Source organism: Mesocricetus auratus, unplaced genomic scaffold (genome assembly GCF_017639785.1).
Source record: "Mesocricetus auratus isolate SY011 unplaced genomic scaffold, BCM_Maur_2.0 Super-Scaffold_100676, whole genome shotgun sequence".
NCBI classification, from domain to species: Eukaryota; Metazoa; Chordata; class Mammalia; order Rodentia; family Cricetidae; genus Mesocricetus; species Mesocricetus auratus.
In genome coordinates this window covers 37,785,920-37,804,711 of record NW_024429266.1, presented here as the reverse complement: position 1 = coordinate 37,804,711, position 18,792 = coordinate 37,785,920, and the positions used below count along the sequence as shown (strand labels likewise).

The window sequence follows — 18,792 nt, the reverse complement described above, 5'->3', positions numbered from 1 at the left end:
CACTCAAACTATTAATTTAACTACTGCTGCCAAATATTTACTCAGGGTAGTTATGCCTAAATACGTACTCTCTCTCCTTCTTTCTTCTTTGTAAGCCCAGAGTAAGCTTCAATGACTCCAAGATGATAGAGCTGTCGTACAAGTGAGAGGGCACATGATTGTGCTGCTAATTTCTTGTTTGATCCATGTTCACGTGCAAAAATCCCTATAAGGATTACCACAGAAAATCAGCTAAAGAATCAGAAACAAGTAGACATTTATGTACTAAACAAACACTGAAGTATAACACAGTCCTTTTCATTCTATTCACTATCCAAATACAATTCTAGAAACCATTTCATTAAAAGCTGTTGTCATTATTACGTCATTAAATCAGATTTTAAAAACTATAAACAAATTTAAAACCTTAAGTATAAAATGAAATTTATATTGGTCACTTAGATCAAGAGATTTCTACTTAATGAATTAAGACTTCATGGGTTTAGTAAAGTACCTATGACCACATCTTCTCAGGATTCCAAAACTTTAAAGGCAGACCATGCTTAAAATATGAGTTCTAAGTCATATAGCCTATCGCAACTGTTCAGTCTGCTTTGATATGAAAGGAGATGCAGAGTGAGCTCAAATTCTTAGTTCCATGAAAGTCTGAACTACATCAAGAACTTGACCCAAAACACCAAAAACCACAGAATGACTACAGGCCATGAAAAATTTCCATATGCTTAGTTTAACAATGTGTTAAGTTGCAGAATTCAGATCAAGAATTTCAAGACATTCCTCTAATCTTCTGACCTAATGGAACCAGTTATGTATGGTATAATTTATTTTTGTTTTGTCTTTTTTTTTTAAATTTAGGTTAGAAACAGTCTTGTTTCAATCCCAACTCCTTATTCCTCCCCACCGGTACAATTTAAAGTTAACACTGTGTCAGTGTTAACAGGTACAGTGATATTCCCAATCTTTCCATCCCAATATACCATAACTCTTAAATCTTAATGCTTAAGAATGAAAAATATAAGCACTATCTCGAGCTTTCTATCAACTATCATGGATGAGTACTCTGGCTTTTTCATGGCCTCTGGTTGTTTTCGAGAAAGGGTCCTATTTATTCATGGAATGGCCTCCAATAAGCTATGTAATGAAGGGTAACTTTTTAAGTTCTTTTGTTGCTTTAAGACAGGTTTTCATGCAGCCCTGAATGGCTACTTACTTTGAGGGCCAGGCATACTTCAAATCTAGAGTGTTGAGATTATACAGTGGGGCTCCAATACACTGGACATACATATTTTTGTGATTCTCCTGCCTCATTTCCCAGTGCTAGCCTATGGCACCTTACCTAGGATCAACCCAAGGACCCAGAAATATATGCAAATAGCTCACCAACTAAGTTTTAAGGCCAGCTCTCCCACTTCTTTAAACTTTTTTTCAGTTTGCTGTACTAAAAACTTAATATGGGACCTTTTGAATATAATCTCATTATCATTGAGACTGAGAAGGAAAAGACCATGTTTTGCACAGGACATTGATGGCTACCAAGCCCAGGGACTTGGTTCATGGTAGGCAAGTAACTCAGCCAACAGTTGTTTTGAGTTGCAGGAGACTGAACCCATAACCTTGAATAGTAATTAACCTATTTACTTTGATAATACTTATCGTTTGGTGTTTTGTTGTTGTGTAACCGATACAGAAGTGGAACTAACAGGCTATCCTCCTACATTAAGCCACACAGGAATACAGGTCAGGTCTTAACCTCCATGCCTGATTTGACTACACGGCTCTCAAATGAAAGTTACCATTAGGCTTTTCATTCTATTACCCAATTCAACCTTTGTTAAATCCCATTCCCTTAAACACAGAATATCCTTCATAATTGACCACTAAAATATTACTTTAGCATGTTTTGCATATGTGGTTTGGGATATTCAAACTGTGTTGGACTTCAGTAATACTCTAAAATTCAGTAGTATTAATATAAGTACTATGGAACCTAAAACTTGTTATTTCAAATAGGTTCTTTGGTATATTTCAAGGTGACTATTCTGATTTCTTAAGGGCTAAAGGTTCCCATTTTTATACGGGAAATCTATATCAGTTAAAAAAAACAAATATAAGCAGTCTAAGACTGGAGCTTCACACCTCACATCTAGACCAATCAGTTTAACCACAGGTGGTTATTGGTGTGACTTCCCAGCTTACTCTAGCCTGCTAACACCTTCCCTCCTAGAGCCATAAAACTGTATGAAATTAACAATCTAGCTCCCACTTTAGTGTACAGAATCAGTAACACCCATAATCCCATGTGCTATTCAATTTAATAAAAGGTTCAATAATCCAATGTTAGTAAGGAAAATTTTAAAATTTATCTACAGCATAATACCTCCTATTAAAGCAGCTTAAGTCTTTAAATGTGACTGTTTTATCTGCAAACACATTAAGGAATAGTTTAAAAGAGATCATACTTACTTCTGCCCAGCTGCTTGATATAAATGGTCATTTCTGCAATAAAGCTCCTGTAACAACATATACAAACAAGGTTAGGGCTTTATCATTTTAAGTTACTAACTCCATTATCTCCCTAGTCAGGGAGGTTTTCCAACTGCATCCAACAAAATTATAGCAAAAATCATTCTCAACATTTATTTCTGTCCAATCCTAGAACAAAAGGTATGTAAACTGAAAATATGCATGACATTAGTTATAACAGCTGATGAGCTTTCTTTCATGAAAAGAAAATGTTATGGTTTTAGATTATTACAGATTTACTTATTTTTATCCTAAGGTTAGAGAAGTCTGAATATGAGAATGCTTTCAATGAAAGAAAATTTTGTTTAGCTTGGAGCTAAAAAAACACCAAACTTCAAATTATCTATACCAGTTAAAACCTGTTAGGGCCAAGTTTATACATGCAACCTCTATATACCCGTAGCTCCTGTGACAGAATCCTGATTTATATATAGCTGGAAGAAGTCCTTGGTAACAGCAAAAAGAAAATTAGCCTATGTTTAGATATTTAAACCAGGGCCTAGAGAACAAAAGTCATTTTTCACATTATAGCTAAAATTTCTAGCAGGTTCTAAGGAGTGAATTTAGGTTTTTAGCAAACATGCTGGTCCTTCACTGCTCGTACATTCAAACTTGACTTTGTGCTGTGAATAAAAGGTTAAGTGAAGCTTAAGGGGAAAAAATGTTAGTCTCCTTCCTAAACTTGTCAACTGACCTTCAGGCACAAGGGCTTCAAGGGGTCAAAGGCCACTGGCTTTCAGGGGAACAACATCCACCCTTTCATTAATGACACCGATGACAGTATGTTTCTCAGCCAGGCTTAAAGTCAGCACTCAATCTCATTCTCCTCCACCTAGGGGGGAACAGCAACACCAGAAATCAGTTTACAATAGTTTCCCATGTGATTGCTTAGTTCAGCCTAAGCATCAGCACATGTGTATATGAACACAGACCTCTGGTGTTGCTGTCTGTTATGCCTTTCAATAAAGGACATACAAGGAGCAATGTGTCCCAGCTCCAACTGTCTGCCTCTTACATTGTCTTGTCCTGAATTCTTTGCTTCTTTACATCAGCAATCAGTAAGATACTGACATCAAGATTTTGGGTTTTTTTGGGCAGCAACTCAATGAGTTTTTAGATATAATTAGGTATATAATAATAATAATAATAATGGCATAGCATTATTATTATTATTGATGCTGGAATTTGAACGCTAGGCTTTATGCAAGCTATGAAGGTGCTCCACCCTCTTGAGCTCTATTACCAGCCTTAGCAATTATTATTACAAAAGAAAAATTACCAGTAGCTGCCAAGTTCATTAAGCTATAGACAAAGCATTAAAGAAAATAAGTTTTTTTTTCTTTTATGGACTGTGTTATTTAATCTTACACCATGATGGAGAAAATAATGACACTAAGTATATATAATATTTGAGAATTCAGGACTGAACAAAGCAGTAGGAAGCAGGAGGAGCCATCATGCTCTGATCATTTTGAGTATGCGGTCAATTTTTGTTGTTTTAGGTGAAGATTATTTTAGGGTTGCTACTAGCACCCAAGGGAGAACACTTTGATTTAAGGAAAATGTTTTAAATTTTGGATAATTTATTTTGTATAATTAAAGACGGCAAATCGAATCATCAAGACGTTTTCCAGAACCGCTTCCTTTCTCTTCCAATAAAAATATAGTGCCTCCCTGAAAAATCTAATCTGTATGAGCCTTCCTGGGAGTAATAAGTACTACACCCTGGAATGCTCTCAGGAAGAACATCAAGCAGGCTGAGAAACATACGGTCACATATCTTCCCTTACATTCAGTTTTATAAACTTAACAGGAAAAAAAAAGCATTCTAATTTAAGCCACATATAAAAACTTCGCGATCCTTCAACTTCATGGAACTCAAACAGGATTCTTAAGAGCTGCCAACATCAAACTGAAGTCAATTTGGATAAGAGGTAAAACAATCTACTTCTAAGACAAGAAAGCATACCAGAACCATTTAGGTATTAAAACTGTCTCCAATGAAACTACATTATACAAAATCACCATCTCTGGCCAATTAAGTGAACTACAAACAGGGGAGGTTAGCTTTGGCCTTAATTAAATTAAAATCTTCAAAGTCCGGCAACAGACTTTTGCAGACTTCTTAACACAATGTATTACATTAAGTGAAAACTAGGATTAACTATAAGTCAGTAATTCTTATACGTATTTATCTTTTCAGAATTCATTGCTGATACACACAATAAACTAGATAACATTTGGTTAAAACAAATAGTCAAACAACCTTAAGTTTTTACAAGGAAAATAGTGAAACAAGCAAACCTGTTGTGGTCGGGACCCACTTGGGTGTACTTATATTCTCCTTGGATCTTTTCTTTTTGGAAATACTGGTTCAGACGAGCCTTAGCATTTTCCAGTGTCCAGTTTCCGTGAAGCCCAGCATTTAAATCCACTTCTTCTGACTCTAGAGTCTGTGGAATCAATGACAATTAAATTTGACTGCACTACTTATCTGTCCTTAAGGCACAATAATAACACATAACATTGTTTTCTAATACAAGTCAGGTTTTTGTTTTGGTTTTGAGACAGGGTTTCTCTATAGGTTTGCAGACTGTCCTGGAACTCTGTCTGAAAATCAGGCTGGCCTTCTCAGAGATCCTCCTGCCTCTACCACCCGAGTTCTGGGATTTAAAGGTATGTGTCACCACTGGTCGTCAGATTTGTTTTTGGAGTTGCTAAGATCTAGGGCTTTGAGCAAGTCTATCTAGACAAGTCTGAAGTATCCAAAGCCTTTGTTTTTTAGATAAGAAATCCCTATGCAACTCTGTAGTCCAGACTGGCCTTGAATTGTCATTCTCCTGCACCTTACTTCCTACTGCTGGAACTATAAGCATGCATCATCATTCCAGGCTAGGGCTAGCAACGAGTAAAAATGGCTTTACAAGTTAAGTTAGGGCCTGGGATTCAAGAAACTGTCTCAAAAAACAAAACACCTTAATCTGTATTACTTTGTGGAGGTGCTCAACCCCGCTGTGAATTCTACCCCACATTCCATTTCCAAAGATGGGCACACGAGAGAGCCTTACCGCTTGCACTTCTTGCTCCTCCTTTCTTGAGTAGTAATCCTTTAAATTGGCTCCTCTGTCCCAGGTGGGTCCAGGAGAACCATAGCCAGATGAGCTCTCAACTCCAGAATTATTTTCTGCTGCTAAAAAAAGAAAGAGGGAGAAACATTTTAAACAATGTCCCCCAAGAATGCCCCCAATTCCACACTTCATACTTAGTCACACATTTTCCAGTAATCTGGAAAAGCATCTGAAATAATGACTATCTTGAAAATTATTATAAGTAACTGACAATCCTGTCTGGTTTTTTTTATGTTGTCTATGCTGTGATGTAGAGGCAATAGTATGATCTCAAAGTAACAGCAAATTATCTGATGTTTACATGTTAACTGTCAACTTGACTGAATTCTCTGGCAGTATAGTCTGTTAAGAGATTGTCTTGGTTAACTACAGTGGATAGAACGTCCTGTTCACTGTGTTACTTCATTCCTTGGACTGTGTGTACAGAAAACTAAGTAACATCATAAATTCACTGCTCTTCACTTTTTGCAATGTGACTAGCTACTTTAAGTTCTTCCCATCTTGAAGTCTGTCAAGATGGACTGTGAACCAGAATAAACCCTTTCTTCCTTGAGCTGCTTTCATCTGCCCACCCCCTCCCCGTACAGCAACAGTGAATTACATTAAGGCAGCTGGCCTGGGCTACATACCCAAGGGACCCATCTGTTCATCATGGATGCTAGTATCTCTGTTCTCTCAGTAATAACATGTTTTGGTTTTTTCTGGGATAGGGCTTCTCTGTGTAGCCCTGGCTGTCCTTGAATTCAAAGACCCTCCTGCCTCTGCCTCCTGGTCCTGGGATTAAAGGTGTGATCACCACTGGCTGGCACTAACACACATTTTTAATGCAGACTTGTTTTAGCCATTTTTATATGTAGAACAACAAACCAAGAGAATAAAACTTACCAGGTAGGCAGGAGCCTAATGATCCAAGTTTATACTAGATGAGTGTATACACTTGTCTTATGAAGGGAGCTCTCAAACACAAGCATGTGCATGTCTGTCTGTGAGCCTATTATGTAGCTCTGGATGTACCAGAAATTCCTCTGTAGACACCAGGATACCTTTTTACGCAGATCCACTTGCCTCTGCCTTTCAAATGTTGGAATTCAAGATATGTACCACACCACCGTGCCTGGCACCCAAATAATACCTTTTTTTTAAAAAGGTGGTGATACCTTGCTTGTACAAATAAAGCCTGTCTGAGGGTCAAAGAATGGAGCTTGCCACTAGCTCACCATAGAGATCTGGAGGTCTGTACAGATAGACAGGAAGTGAGATAGCTGGGAAGCTGGATATATGCAGGGATCAGCAGGGACTTGCTCTTTTGTTTGCTGAGACACTAAGCAGATAAGGTATGGTTGTGGCTTGCTCCTCTCTGGTCTTTCAGCCATTTTCCTCTATATCTGACTCAAGGTTCTTATTAATTAGAATTCAATTTATGCTGGGTGGTGGTGTCTGACAGCACTGGGGAGGTAGAAACAGCCTGGTCTACAAAGCTACACAGAGAAACCCTGTCTAGAAAACCCAAAAAAATTTATATTTTGGCACCCAACGTGGGGAATTTAGAATTCCATTTACATTTAAGGAACCCTCTGCGGAGATGTTGAGGATGAAGTTCAGTTTACAATTTATAGTCTGAATAAAAACAATTAACATAAAGTCTAAAACCTTCTAAGGACTCTGAAGTTAATCCCAGAACTACTGACAGAAATAAGTAGCCCCAAGTTTTGACTGCAAATTACCAGAGTAGGGTGCTAGAGAGATGCCTAAGCAGTTAAGAGTACCGGTTACTCTTACATGTCTTGGGTTTGATACCCTGTACCCATAGAGGCCCACTTTATTTCTCATTCTGGGGAATAGTGCCTCTTTGAGGCCTCCACAGGCACTGCTAGCACCCAGTGCACAAATACACATGCAGGCCAACACATGAAATCTTAAATGTCAGGTTACTTTAATTCAAACTTTAATTTTTACTCCACAAAACAATGGGGTAGATGTTATAATTTGGTTAAAAAGAAACAAACAAGTATTTGTAAGAAACTGTGTCAAAATCCTATTCTAAATATCCCAGATAAAAATTTCAACCATATGTTCAACTCAGCACAACTAGAACTCACAAAACCACCATGTTACAGGTAAGGTAGGAAAAAGCAAACAAAAGGTGGGTGAATATAAAATTCAGTTAGATTATATATAATATATGCAAAGCCCTAAACCTGACTCACAGCAATATAAACACCAAAAGATATACATAATATTTGAGAATTCATGAAATTCTTTATATATTCAAACCCATACTCAATTAGTTTTTTGGCCATTAATATTCTCAAAGGCAAGCAGATCTCAGAGTTCCAAGGCAGCCTGATGTATACAATATTCCGGGCCAGGCAGAACTACATAGTGTAACCTATCTTAAAAACCAAACAAAACATGTTTGTCTCAGGGATAAGAGTGCTCACTACTTTTGCAGGAGACCTAGGTTTCCAGCACTCACAAGGTGGCTCACAACCACTTGTAAGTATAGTCTGGAGAGCCAATATCCTCTTTCTTGTCTCTAGGGGATCTAGGTATACAAGTGTACAAAGATAACTGCAGGCATAATACCTATAAACATAAAAACTTTTTAAACAAAACCACCCAGACAAACCAAGCCTAAAAAAGTGATTGCTTGAGTGGTATTACCTAGTCGACATTCTTATTGATTTCTGTATACAAATGACAGGGTGAGATGGCCACCAAGCAAAATGATGTTATTTGCAGTCAAGTGCAGATATTCAAATCTCTTACCTGCTTTGAGAGCCAAATGTGGAGGAAGTGGTCCTCCCATGGGTGCTGGTGCACCTTCTCCAGTACCTGCTGTGCTATCAGATGTGTCAGTAAGTATGGGTGGGGGTGGTACAATCTACAAGAGGAAAATCCAAAAGATAGTCAGTGCTTGTTTTTTCCAGGAAATAGAAGACTCTCTCAAGACTTCAAAAGATGCCCATATGGTAAAGATCCTTCCCAACAGTATTTTTCCTATACCTTTGTTTTGAGACAGTTTCATGTAGTAACTCAGGCATGCTATGGAACTCCTGCATACCCCACCCCCTGCTGGGACCCTAAGTGTGTGCTACAGCCTTGCTTTCCCCAATGGTGTTTGTTTCAACATGTAACCATCTCTTTAAAGTGGTCCAAATATACATCCTTAACAGGAGATAGCACTGTCTTCAAGGGTGCATATGGCAACATGTATTCTTAAAAAGTGGCCTTAAAATCGAGTACTTGAGCTCATTTTCTGACCTGTGTCTGTGTGGCTCAAGAGATTGATTGGAAGACAAGAGCTATTTCAAATGTAAATCTCACTATACCTATTATGTTGCAGAAATCTCTTGTTCTACTTGTACTGAGAAATTCTGTGTACTCTTTCAGCATCTATGACACTTGTAGAATAAACTAATTTCTCATTTTAATCTCTCTCAGTATCTCCCTCTCTGTCTATCTATCTCAGGTTTTGAGACAGGGTTTTTCTGTGCAGCTCTGGATGTCTAAGAATTTGCTCTGTAGACCAGGCTGGCCCAAACTCAGATTTGCCTGTCTCTGCCTCCCCCAGTGCTGGGATTAGTCCTCATTTTTTTTTTAAATTTTGAGTTGCAAGAATAACCTCCCATTTAGAAGTTTTCTTAAGAGGGTTGAAGAGATGGCTCAGAGGTTAAGAGTACTGACTGCTCTTCCTGAGGTCCTGAGTTCAATTCCCAGCAACCACACAGTGGCTCACAACCATCTGTAAGGAGATCTGGTACCCTCTTCTGGAGTGCAGGCAGAACACTGTATACTAAATAAAAAAAGCTGTCTTACGTGTCCACAGTAGCTCATGCTACATCTCATTACCTGGAACACTAGATAGACAGTAGACCATCAAGAATTCAAAGCCAGTCTGGACTACCAGTGAGTTCTGGCCACCTGAAAAATGTTGAGAATTGTCTCAAAGGAACAAATAAAGCAGCTGGGTGCTTACTGCAGAGGGTGAACTAGTGGAGAGTTCACCCTGGTGTTGAGGAAGAGGGAGAGCCAAAGTCCATAATTCCAGCTACCGGGCACCAGGCAAGGCGATCTAAATTCAAGGCCAGCCTTGATTACAGAGACACACCTCAAAAAACAAATTTAGTAAGCATAAAATATCCTTAGTCTTCATTAAAAAATTTTTTAGGTAGTTTGGAATGCATGACATGTATCTTTTTAAGAGGAAAAAAATGAGGAGATAATGCAACTGAAGGTCAGGAACTGCCACCTGTAAATTGTAAATTGTGACTTCTGAAGCTTAAGGTTAGGGTGCTATAGAGAACACATAAAAGGAACAGGCTTTCTCGTATCTCTTCCAAAACAAGCTTAACCATCCTGAAACCGCTCTTGAGCCCCTCCCCCAATCTCACAACCTGAAATTAGCAATACCATAGGATAAGAAATGAAAGGTTGACTGGGTGTAGTGGCCAATGCCTTTTAATCCCAGAACTGGGGAAGCAGAGGCAGGTGATCTGAGAGTTGGAGACCAGGCTAGTCTACATAGTTGAGTTACAGGATAGTCAGATAGAGACTCTTGAAAAATACTAAAAAGGGGAGTACGTGAGGTTGACAGCTAGATACATCGCCACCTATTATTTTATGGCACTCATGATAAACAAAATCTCAATAGAGCTATCTCCCAATGAAACACATAATCTGATATTACCAAGCTTAAAACAAAAACTTCCTGTACCCATCCTATTAAGCATCACATCTTAGTAATACAATACACATGTACTGGCTGTTTATACTCTTCTGGGACATGTTTGACAAAATTCCCAATTCAGGCTATGGTTTCTACAGAGTATGTATCAGTTCTGCACTATTTCAGATAGAACAAATCAACATTTGTTAGTGCTTCTACTAACTGCAGTTTTGTATAATCACTATACCCTTTCACATGATGTTCCTGCAAAGTGTATTTGTGTACACTCACCATGTAAATCTGCCTTGTGTTAATTTGAACCCAAGGATACAAAGGTGAAAGCAAACGTTATAAAGATAGCCCAAGTTCTTGGTCATAGATACTTACCCCAACAGCTGGAACTTCTTCACTCTTTACTTCATTTATTCGAACCAAATAGTTAACAAAGTCTCTGGCAGCATTGCTCTGTGCGTCTTTTTTATTGGTGGAATTGCCCATACCAGCATAATTAAACCCTTCTACTCGAACCTTTAAGATTCAAGGGAGGAAAAGTTGAATTAAAGCTGGGTAATTCTAGGATTTTAAAAATCCATTTAATTTCCCATTAAGATAAAACATGAACAGCTAAATGCAACTTTTAGTGTACCCTGCACCACTGGATTATTATTTTACTAAAAACACTTGAAATTATATTGTTCACTGATAATGCTGACCCAACAGTTATCAATGAGTCACCCAGATTCCCACAATAAAGTATTTATGGTTAGGTTTCTAAAGTCAGTGGGACAGTACTTTGCTTGGCATCATGTGCCAGGCCTTAAATACCATTCCTATCACAATTAAAATGTGTCCCACTCACACACCAAGATGACTCAGTAAGGGCACTTGCCTCCAATGTGATGACCTTCAGACAAGCACACCAAGAAAAATGGACTCCCAAGTTTCCTGACTTTTATATGCTTGTATGCACTCATAATCATGTAATATAATAATGACTTATAAGAGAAAGGCTCTCTTCTTTTAAACACTTTCTCAGGTATGGTGTACACCTTTAGTCATAGCACTTGGAGGCAGATGATTAATTTGAGTCTGAAGCCAGCCTGATCTATGTATTGAATTTCAGGCCAGCCACAGAAAAAAGCAAAACTGTTCCCAACCCCCTACAAAAAGAAAGCTAATAAAACTACAAGCACTTATCTTCTGAACTTACTAGCACCAAAGATGTTTTGAAAGCATTAGAATAATTTTTCCTGCACATTATAAATGTGATGCTCTCTTGACAATGATAAAACTGAGCAGTCAAGTCAAAATATTCTTCCCTAACCTGCAACAGCTTAGCCTTTCCAAACAAGACATTCCTTTAACCTCCCATATGAACTTTTTAAAAAAGCATATAAATAAATTGTATTCATTAATACCTCACACATGAATTTCTGTCTGTTTTTGTTTCCTACTGCTCTAATTTCATAGGCTGGGGTCATCTTCCTTTTGCCACACCAGGCATACAGAAAATTTTTAATATCACCCATGATTCAGGTGTCTTCTTCACACCTAGAAAACAAGTTAAAAACATGATAGCAAAACCTTAATAGATACAGAAGCCACTGTAATCTAGGCTCAGAATAAGACATTCTATCACAATACAAATGTACTTACCTAATAAGAAATTTTAGTATGTTGGGAAGTCGATGGCATGTTTTTTTTAAATAAGCTGTAAGAGTTACATACACTCCCTACACTGATTACCACTGTGGGCTGATTTTTAACTTGAAACAATTTTATACAGTGCCCAACATTCTACAACGAGTACCTTACTTATTCCTCTCAGCAATGAAAGACATGACAGTCTATTACTTTTTTCTTTCCCAGAAGAATTTTAATTAAAAATGGGCTAGGGAAGATAGAAGGCTAACTGTTTGGGAATTGTTGCTACTCTAAAGATGACACAGGTTCAGACACTTGGTTACTGGCAATCATCTTTGGCTTCAGTTCCAGGGGATCTGAACTCTACTGGCACCTGGTATCCAAGTGGTACACAAGCATGCAGAATACACATATACAGTGTCAATATGCCTGCAGGCAATAAGAGGGTGCCAGATCTCATTACAGATGGTTGTGAGCCACCACGTGGTTGCTGGGAATTGAACTCAGGTCCTCTGGAAGAACAGCCAATGCTCTTAAGCTTAGAGTCATCTCTCTAGCCCCGTAAAAAAAGAAAAGTGAACGTTTCAATGTGACTCCAACCCAAATTCACCATACTAACAAATTAGCACTACACTCACACACATGCACACTAAAATCCAGCAGTGGTGGTTCATGTATAACCTTAGCACTCAGTAAGTTTCAGTTGGAAGATGGTTAAGAACAAAGTCTTGCCTGAGGCTGCATATAACACTCTTAGCAAACTAAAAACAAAATTACAGAAATAGCCAACAGTTTTCATATAAATCCAATGGTTTAGTCTCATTCTGAAGGTATAAGATGCATACATTACTGGATTCAAATAAACTAAGCCTTCATTTTGACAGGTAGCCTAGGCTGACCTCAATTTCCATAAAAATAAGTCAGAGCTGGTTGAAGGTGTTGTACGCCTTTATTCCCAGCACTTGGAAAGCAGAGGCAGGCAGGTGGATCTCAGTGAGTTCAAGGGCAGGACTGTTACACAATCAAAACAAAAACTTTTATCTTAAATGAATACTAAAAATGGGGAAAGGCCAGCAGGTCTGAGTTAAAGGCCACCCTGATTTACATAACTGGTTCCAGACCACCCAAGATCACAGTGAGACCATGTCAAAAACAGAAACACAAAAGAAAAACTCTTGGGGCTGAAGAGATGACTCAGTGGTTTTATAACATTTCTCTTGCAGAGGACCCAGGTTTAATCCCCAACATATACAAGGTGGCTTACAACCATTCATAACTCTAGTTCCAAGGACTCCAGTGTTGTCTCCTGGCAAATGGAACATAAACATACATACCAGCAAAATACTCATGCATATAAAAAAAACAAAACTAAATTTAGAATGGGGAGGGCAGATCTATTACTATAATAGGCTGCAAGAAGACACCTACAACCAAATTTGACTCTAATAAAAACTTATTAGTCTGATTTTGTGGCCAGCTGAACTTTGATCAAGCAGATGGCATGCCCAGATAATAAAAACTCAGAAAGTTTAAGACTGAGTCCTTCTTCCAAGACTGGGTATGGTGGTGGCTCATGCTTTTAATCCCAGCACTTGGTGGGCAGAGGTCGGCAGATCTCTTGATCTCAAAGTAGTAGGGTCGACTAAGTTCGAGAATACATGGTCAGGTCCAGTATCAAGCAAACAAAATACACAGTAGTCCTTGCTCCAAGGTATGGTATGACTAGGCAGTAATGTGAAGTTTTAAGAATCCTCAAAGGGGGGCTGGAGAGATAGCTCAGGGGTTAAGAGCACTGTCCACTCTACCAGAGGTCCTTTGTTCAATTCCCAGCAACCACATGGTGGCTCACAACCATCTGTAATGAGATCTGATGCCCTCTTCTGGTCTGCAGGCATGCATGCAGGCAAAACTGTATACATAAATAATATAAACAAATAAATCTTTTAAAAAAAGGAATCCTCAAAGGGATATAAACCCAATCATCCCCTAAAAACTGGCCAAAAATTTGCACAGCAACTTTATTCCACCACTTGTTACCTCTGAAACCTGCAAAACCATTTGGGACAAGGTTTTTCTAGACAGGGTTTCTCTGTAACAGCCCTGGCTGTCCTGGAACTAGTGTGTAGACCAAGCTGGCCTCAAACTCAGAGACCCAATAGTCTCTGCCTCCTGAGTTCTGGGATTAAAATCTTATACTTTGATTCATGTGATTATCTCAGAAGAGTGTGGTGATGCTTGCCTTTAATCAGTCTGGTCTATATAAAGGTCAAGGCCAGCCAAAGACATACAGTGCAGTGAGATCCTAGTTAAAGGCCAGCCTGAGTTGCAGGACAGAGCTTCAGAGAAATCTTGTCTTAAAAATTCAAGAGAAACAAAAGAAAATTTACAGGTAGTGGAGATCCTGCCTCAAAAATTAATTAAAATCCAAGCTTGCTGGGCGTTGGTGGAGCACACCTTTAATCCCAGGGCTCTCGAGGCAGAGGCAGGCGGATCTCTGAGTTTGAGACCAGCCTGGTCTACAGAGTGAGTTCCAGGACAGGCTCCAAAACCAGAGAAACCCTGTCCCCCAAAACAAAACAAAACATGCTTTTGGACGGTAATGTCAAAACTAGCAAACACTCACCCATATACTCCTGCCCTTTAAAAAGAAATAAAAAGCTGGGTGTTGGCGGTGCAAGCCTTTACTCCCAGCACTTGGGAGGCAAAGGCAGGCTGATCTCTGAGTTCTAGACCAGCCTGGTCTACAGAGTGAGTTCCAGGACAGGCTCCAAACCACAGAGAAACAAAAATGAATGAATGAATAATAAGTGTATCCGGGTGGTGGTGGTGGTACATGACTTTAATCCTAGCACTTGGGAGGCAGAGGCAAGCAGATCTCTGAGTTCAAGGTCAGCCAGGCTTACAGGGAAACTGTCTCCAAAGAGATGGAAATTTTAATAAAAGGCTCAAGAAGGCACCATGGTACACATAATCCCAGCCCCTGGAAGGCAGAGGCTGGGCAATCCTATCAAATAACACAAAACAATGTAAATATACACATTAAATGAGTTGATGTAAAATACAGAGACTCTCGGTCTGGAGAGATGGTTTAGGTTAGGAGCACTGGCTGCTCTTCCAAAGTTCAATTCCCAGCAACCACATGGTGGTTTACAACCATCTGTAATGTGACCTGCTGCTCTCTTGAGGCCTGAGGGCAGAACACTGTACACATATTAAATCTTTAAAAAAAAGACTGTCAAATTCCTTTACCCCCTAGGAAACCCATTTAATTTCAAAATATTCATGCTAATTAAGTCTAAATGTATACAATACAGCCCTTTAGGCTCCAAATTTATCCAAGGAAAATACTTGTGTTCCCATCTATACATCTTAGTACAATTTTTACTAAGTTTCCCAAGTGTATTTCAACCCCCCTACATAAATCCCCACCCCCATTTTTGGCACCAAGCAGCCCTATTTCACGACTTTAACATTCTAATCCGACCCCCAAAGATCTTTCACCGTTCTTTTTTATCTTTAAATGTGTGCTTACATTACCCTTAGGGGCTTATGAATAATCCTTAAACTGTATGCTGTATTGTTGTTTTCCTTTAATTACTTTTTTTTTTTTTTGGTTTTTCGAGACAGAGTTTCTCTATGGCTTTGGAGGCTGTCCTGGAACTCGCTTGGTAGTCCAGGCTGGTCTCGAACTTACAGAGATCCGCCTGCCTCTGCCTCCCGATTGCTTGGATTAAAGGTGTGCGTCACCAACGCCCGGCTCCTTTAATTACTTTTAACAGAGGGAACTTAGGAGAAAATGAGAACTCCCAAGAGTGTGAAGGGTACCCTAGAAATACCTACAATTTCTTTTAAAGACCTAGAAAACTAAGAACAACTTATGCCCTGACGAGAGAGCCTAGTTGGATGTCAAAATGTCCATCATCCCAGATCCAACCCTGCTGGAAAAGGCAGCTTTGGCTCAAGAATGTCTCCCCTACCACTTGCCACCACTACCTGGAGTACTGTAACATTTCGAAAGAAATTCTTTTTCATTCTTGCCACTCTAAGACAAACTCTTCAGTCTACTTCCACCCTCAGGTCACGTAGCCGGACCTCTTCCCCCGGGCCCCCAGATCACTCTATGGCTTAAGGCCTAACAAATCCCTCTGCGTCTTTGAAGATGACACATTCTGCGGCCCAAAGCCAGACTCAGGCACTAGTATCCCTAAGACTACGAGGCGGCAATCCTCGCGACCGTTATCTAGACTAGGGTGATCCCGTTGCAGGGTGTCATTCCGCCATTAACTTACTAAATCATGCATACATTTTCCTACCACCCGATCCTCGATCCGCCCCACCTACCCTCCGCAACCTGTGCTGAGGAGGAACTGCAAGAACCCATGTGTGTCGTAGCGGCGGGCCCCACGGGGCCCCTGGTGGCCCGAAGGAGTGAAGCGTGGGCCCCAAGCGCCCCTTGGCGCCGAGCCGCCACCACCACAGGCGACTCTGGGTACCAATCCCGTCGCGAGATAGGCCGAAGGAGGGCGCGGCCTTCGAGGACGGTTAAACAGAGTGAGGCAGACAGCGGCCTAGGGCCGGCGGCGAGCACGCCACCGCAGGCGAGGCCACGGCCCGTAATCCGGGCACCCGCCGCGCCGCCCCTCCCCCACCCGCCCGCCCGCACCTCATAACAAAGCCATGGCGGAGCCGAGGAGGCCAGGGGCGGCCCGCCGCGCCGAGCCCGCGTTGGAGCCGCAACGCTCTTCCCTTACCCTCCTCCGCTTCTCCGTGCCCGAAAGCACAACCTTCTTAGACGAGTTCGCAGCTCCAACCTTCCACACAAACGGCGAGAGAACACACCTCAACCCGCATGGAAGCAGCGGCGAAATGGCTCCGACCGCGGGACCAGGGAGGCGGAGTTAGCGGCTCACGCCTGCGCAGAAGGCGAACTCCTGCGCTACCCCGCCCAGAGGTGGGCGGGGCTGAAGCCACTTCCGGGCGCCAAACCCGAGGTCGCGCGCGAGATCCGCTGGCCTAGTCCTGCAGTTTCCTTCCAGGCGCTGAGGGCCTTGGTTTCAGGAAGTTGAGGTCCTGTTGCTTTTCTCTTTGTCCCAGAGACTGGCCTGCAACTTAACGCAGTCTCCTTACCTCTGCCTTCCGGGTGCACAATTTACAGACAGGCCACCATACCCGGCGCATTTCCTTTTTGATGGTTTTTTACATAATGGGCAGTGTGGCAGAATTAACCCTTTCAGAAGTCTTTCTGGATAGCCATTTTAAAATATGCCTAAGTATTCCTGGGTGCCCTGAGTACTTTTAAACACAAGGTCCAAAATGTTTTTGCTTCACCAAAATGCTGCAGGCAATGCACGCATGGTGGCACACATCTTCAATCCCAGCATCCAAGAGGCAGAGAGTGACAACCTATTCTATATGGCGAGTTCCAGGCCAGCCAGGGCTGCATACTAAGACCCTGTCTCAGAAAAAAAGAAAATAAATAAATGCTGCAGGCATGCCTGGTTGAGTCACAGGATAGCCTGGTCCACACAGGAAGATTCAGCTATGTCTTCCTAACATATTTTCATGGGAGATATAACACCTAGCCCAAGTACAGATTTTACCTGGGAGATTCATGTGTATATATAAAAAATCCTTAACTCCCGGTCTGGAGGGATGACTCAGAAGTTTTTTTTGTTGTTGTTGTTTTGGTTTTTTGGTTTTACGAGACAGGGTTTCTCTGTATTGTTTTGGAGGCTGTCGGTCCAGCCTGGCCTCGAACGACTCAGAAGTTTTAAAAGCACTTGTTGCTCTCAGAGAACTGGGGTTCAATTTCAGCACCCATGTGGTGACTCACAACTGCCCAAAATCTCTGCAGGAGATCCAACAAACACGTGGTTCAGGCACATGGTTCACGCACATAAAAGTGTGCAGGCAAAACACATAAAGTGAAATAAATCTAGGAGAAAAAGGAGAACCCTGGCTTGTTGCTGGAGGTGGCACTTGCCTATAACCCTATCATAGTGGAACCCAGTCTCCCACAAAAAAGAAAACCTTAGCTTAAGATGCATCCTTCTCTGCTGAACTTCCCAATTATTTCTCCTCTCAATTTCCTATCCTTGTATCCCCCCCCCATCCTTTTGTGTGAAGCCTCCTTTGTGTTTAATACTTGTTTAGGATGCTTGTGTGTTTGAGGCCCTGAGGAGTAACCCAAGGTTACCCACCCACTAAACTCCATCTCAAATCCAATATCCCTACCCTATTTATCTATTGACTGCTAGCACGTGCTAAACTAGAGGCAATGGATGCAGACCCCAGCACGAGACAAAGCACGTGGAAATTTCACTCCTCGCTTTCACCAGTCCTTCCTCTATTTTAAGGACTGGTCTCTTTCACGTGGTGTTCTAAGTTCTATCTTAGGGCTCTTCTTCCTCTCAGCTCGAATGAATCTGTCTGAAGATAAAATGCGGATGCTGACCACAGGAGATCCCACTTACAAACTTTCTAAAACCCCAGGATCTCAGGGAAAAAAGACTGCCCATTGAAAAGATTTCCTACCCATTGTCTCACCGTGACCTTTTAGTGACCTTCCCACCCTGGAGTTTACCCCAGAAAAAGATTTGAGAAAAATTTTCCCAAGGGCCAGCTTTGAATATCTATTTTCTTCCCCTAATTTTTGTCTTTCAGGTTTTTGTTTTGTTTTGTTTTTTGTTTCTGTTTTTTGTTTTGGTAGAAGGGAGAGCAGTATGAACCTTTGATTCCAGGGTATCTCTGTGGCTTTGGAGGCTGTCCTGGAACTTGTAGACCAGGTTGGTCTCAAACTCAGATAGATCTGCCTGCCTCTGCCTCCTG

General features: G+C 40.8%; 1 protein-coding gene across 1 annotated transcript in view; it reads right to left on the bottom strand.

The window, feature by feature from the left end:
* Dhx9 (DExH-box helicase 9) overlaps nt 1-16,872 on the bottom strand; it is a 33,480-nt gene extending 16,608 nt beyond the window's left edge. The window contains exons 1-8 of the mRNA XM_013114362.3: nt 16,716-16,872; nt 11,739-11,871; nt 10,708-10,848; nt 8,421-8,535; nt 5,592-5,713; nt 4,828-4,976; nt 2,464-2,510; nt 69-205 (exon numbers count right to left, since the gene is read on the bottom strand). Coding sequence (XP_012969816.1) covers nt 69-205; nt 2,464-2,510; nt 4,828-4,976; nt 5,592-5,713; nt 8,421-8,535; nt 10,708-10,848; nt 11,739-11,849 — 822 coding nt within the window. The 5' untranslated portion in view covers nt 11,850-11,871; nt 16,716-16,872. The remainder of the gene's footprint in view (nt 1-68; nt 206-2,463; nt 2,511-4,827; nt 4,977-5,591; nt 5,714-8,420; nt 8,536-10,707; nt 10,849-11,738; nt 11,872-16,715) is intronic.
* Nucleotides 16,873-18,792: the final 1,920 nt, after the last annotated feature.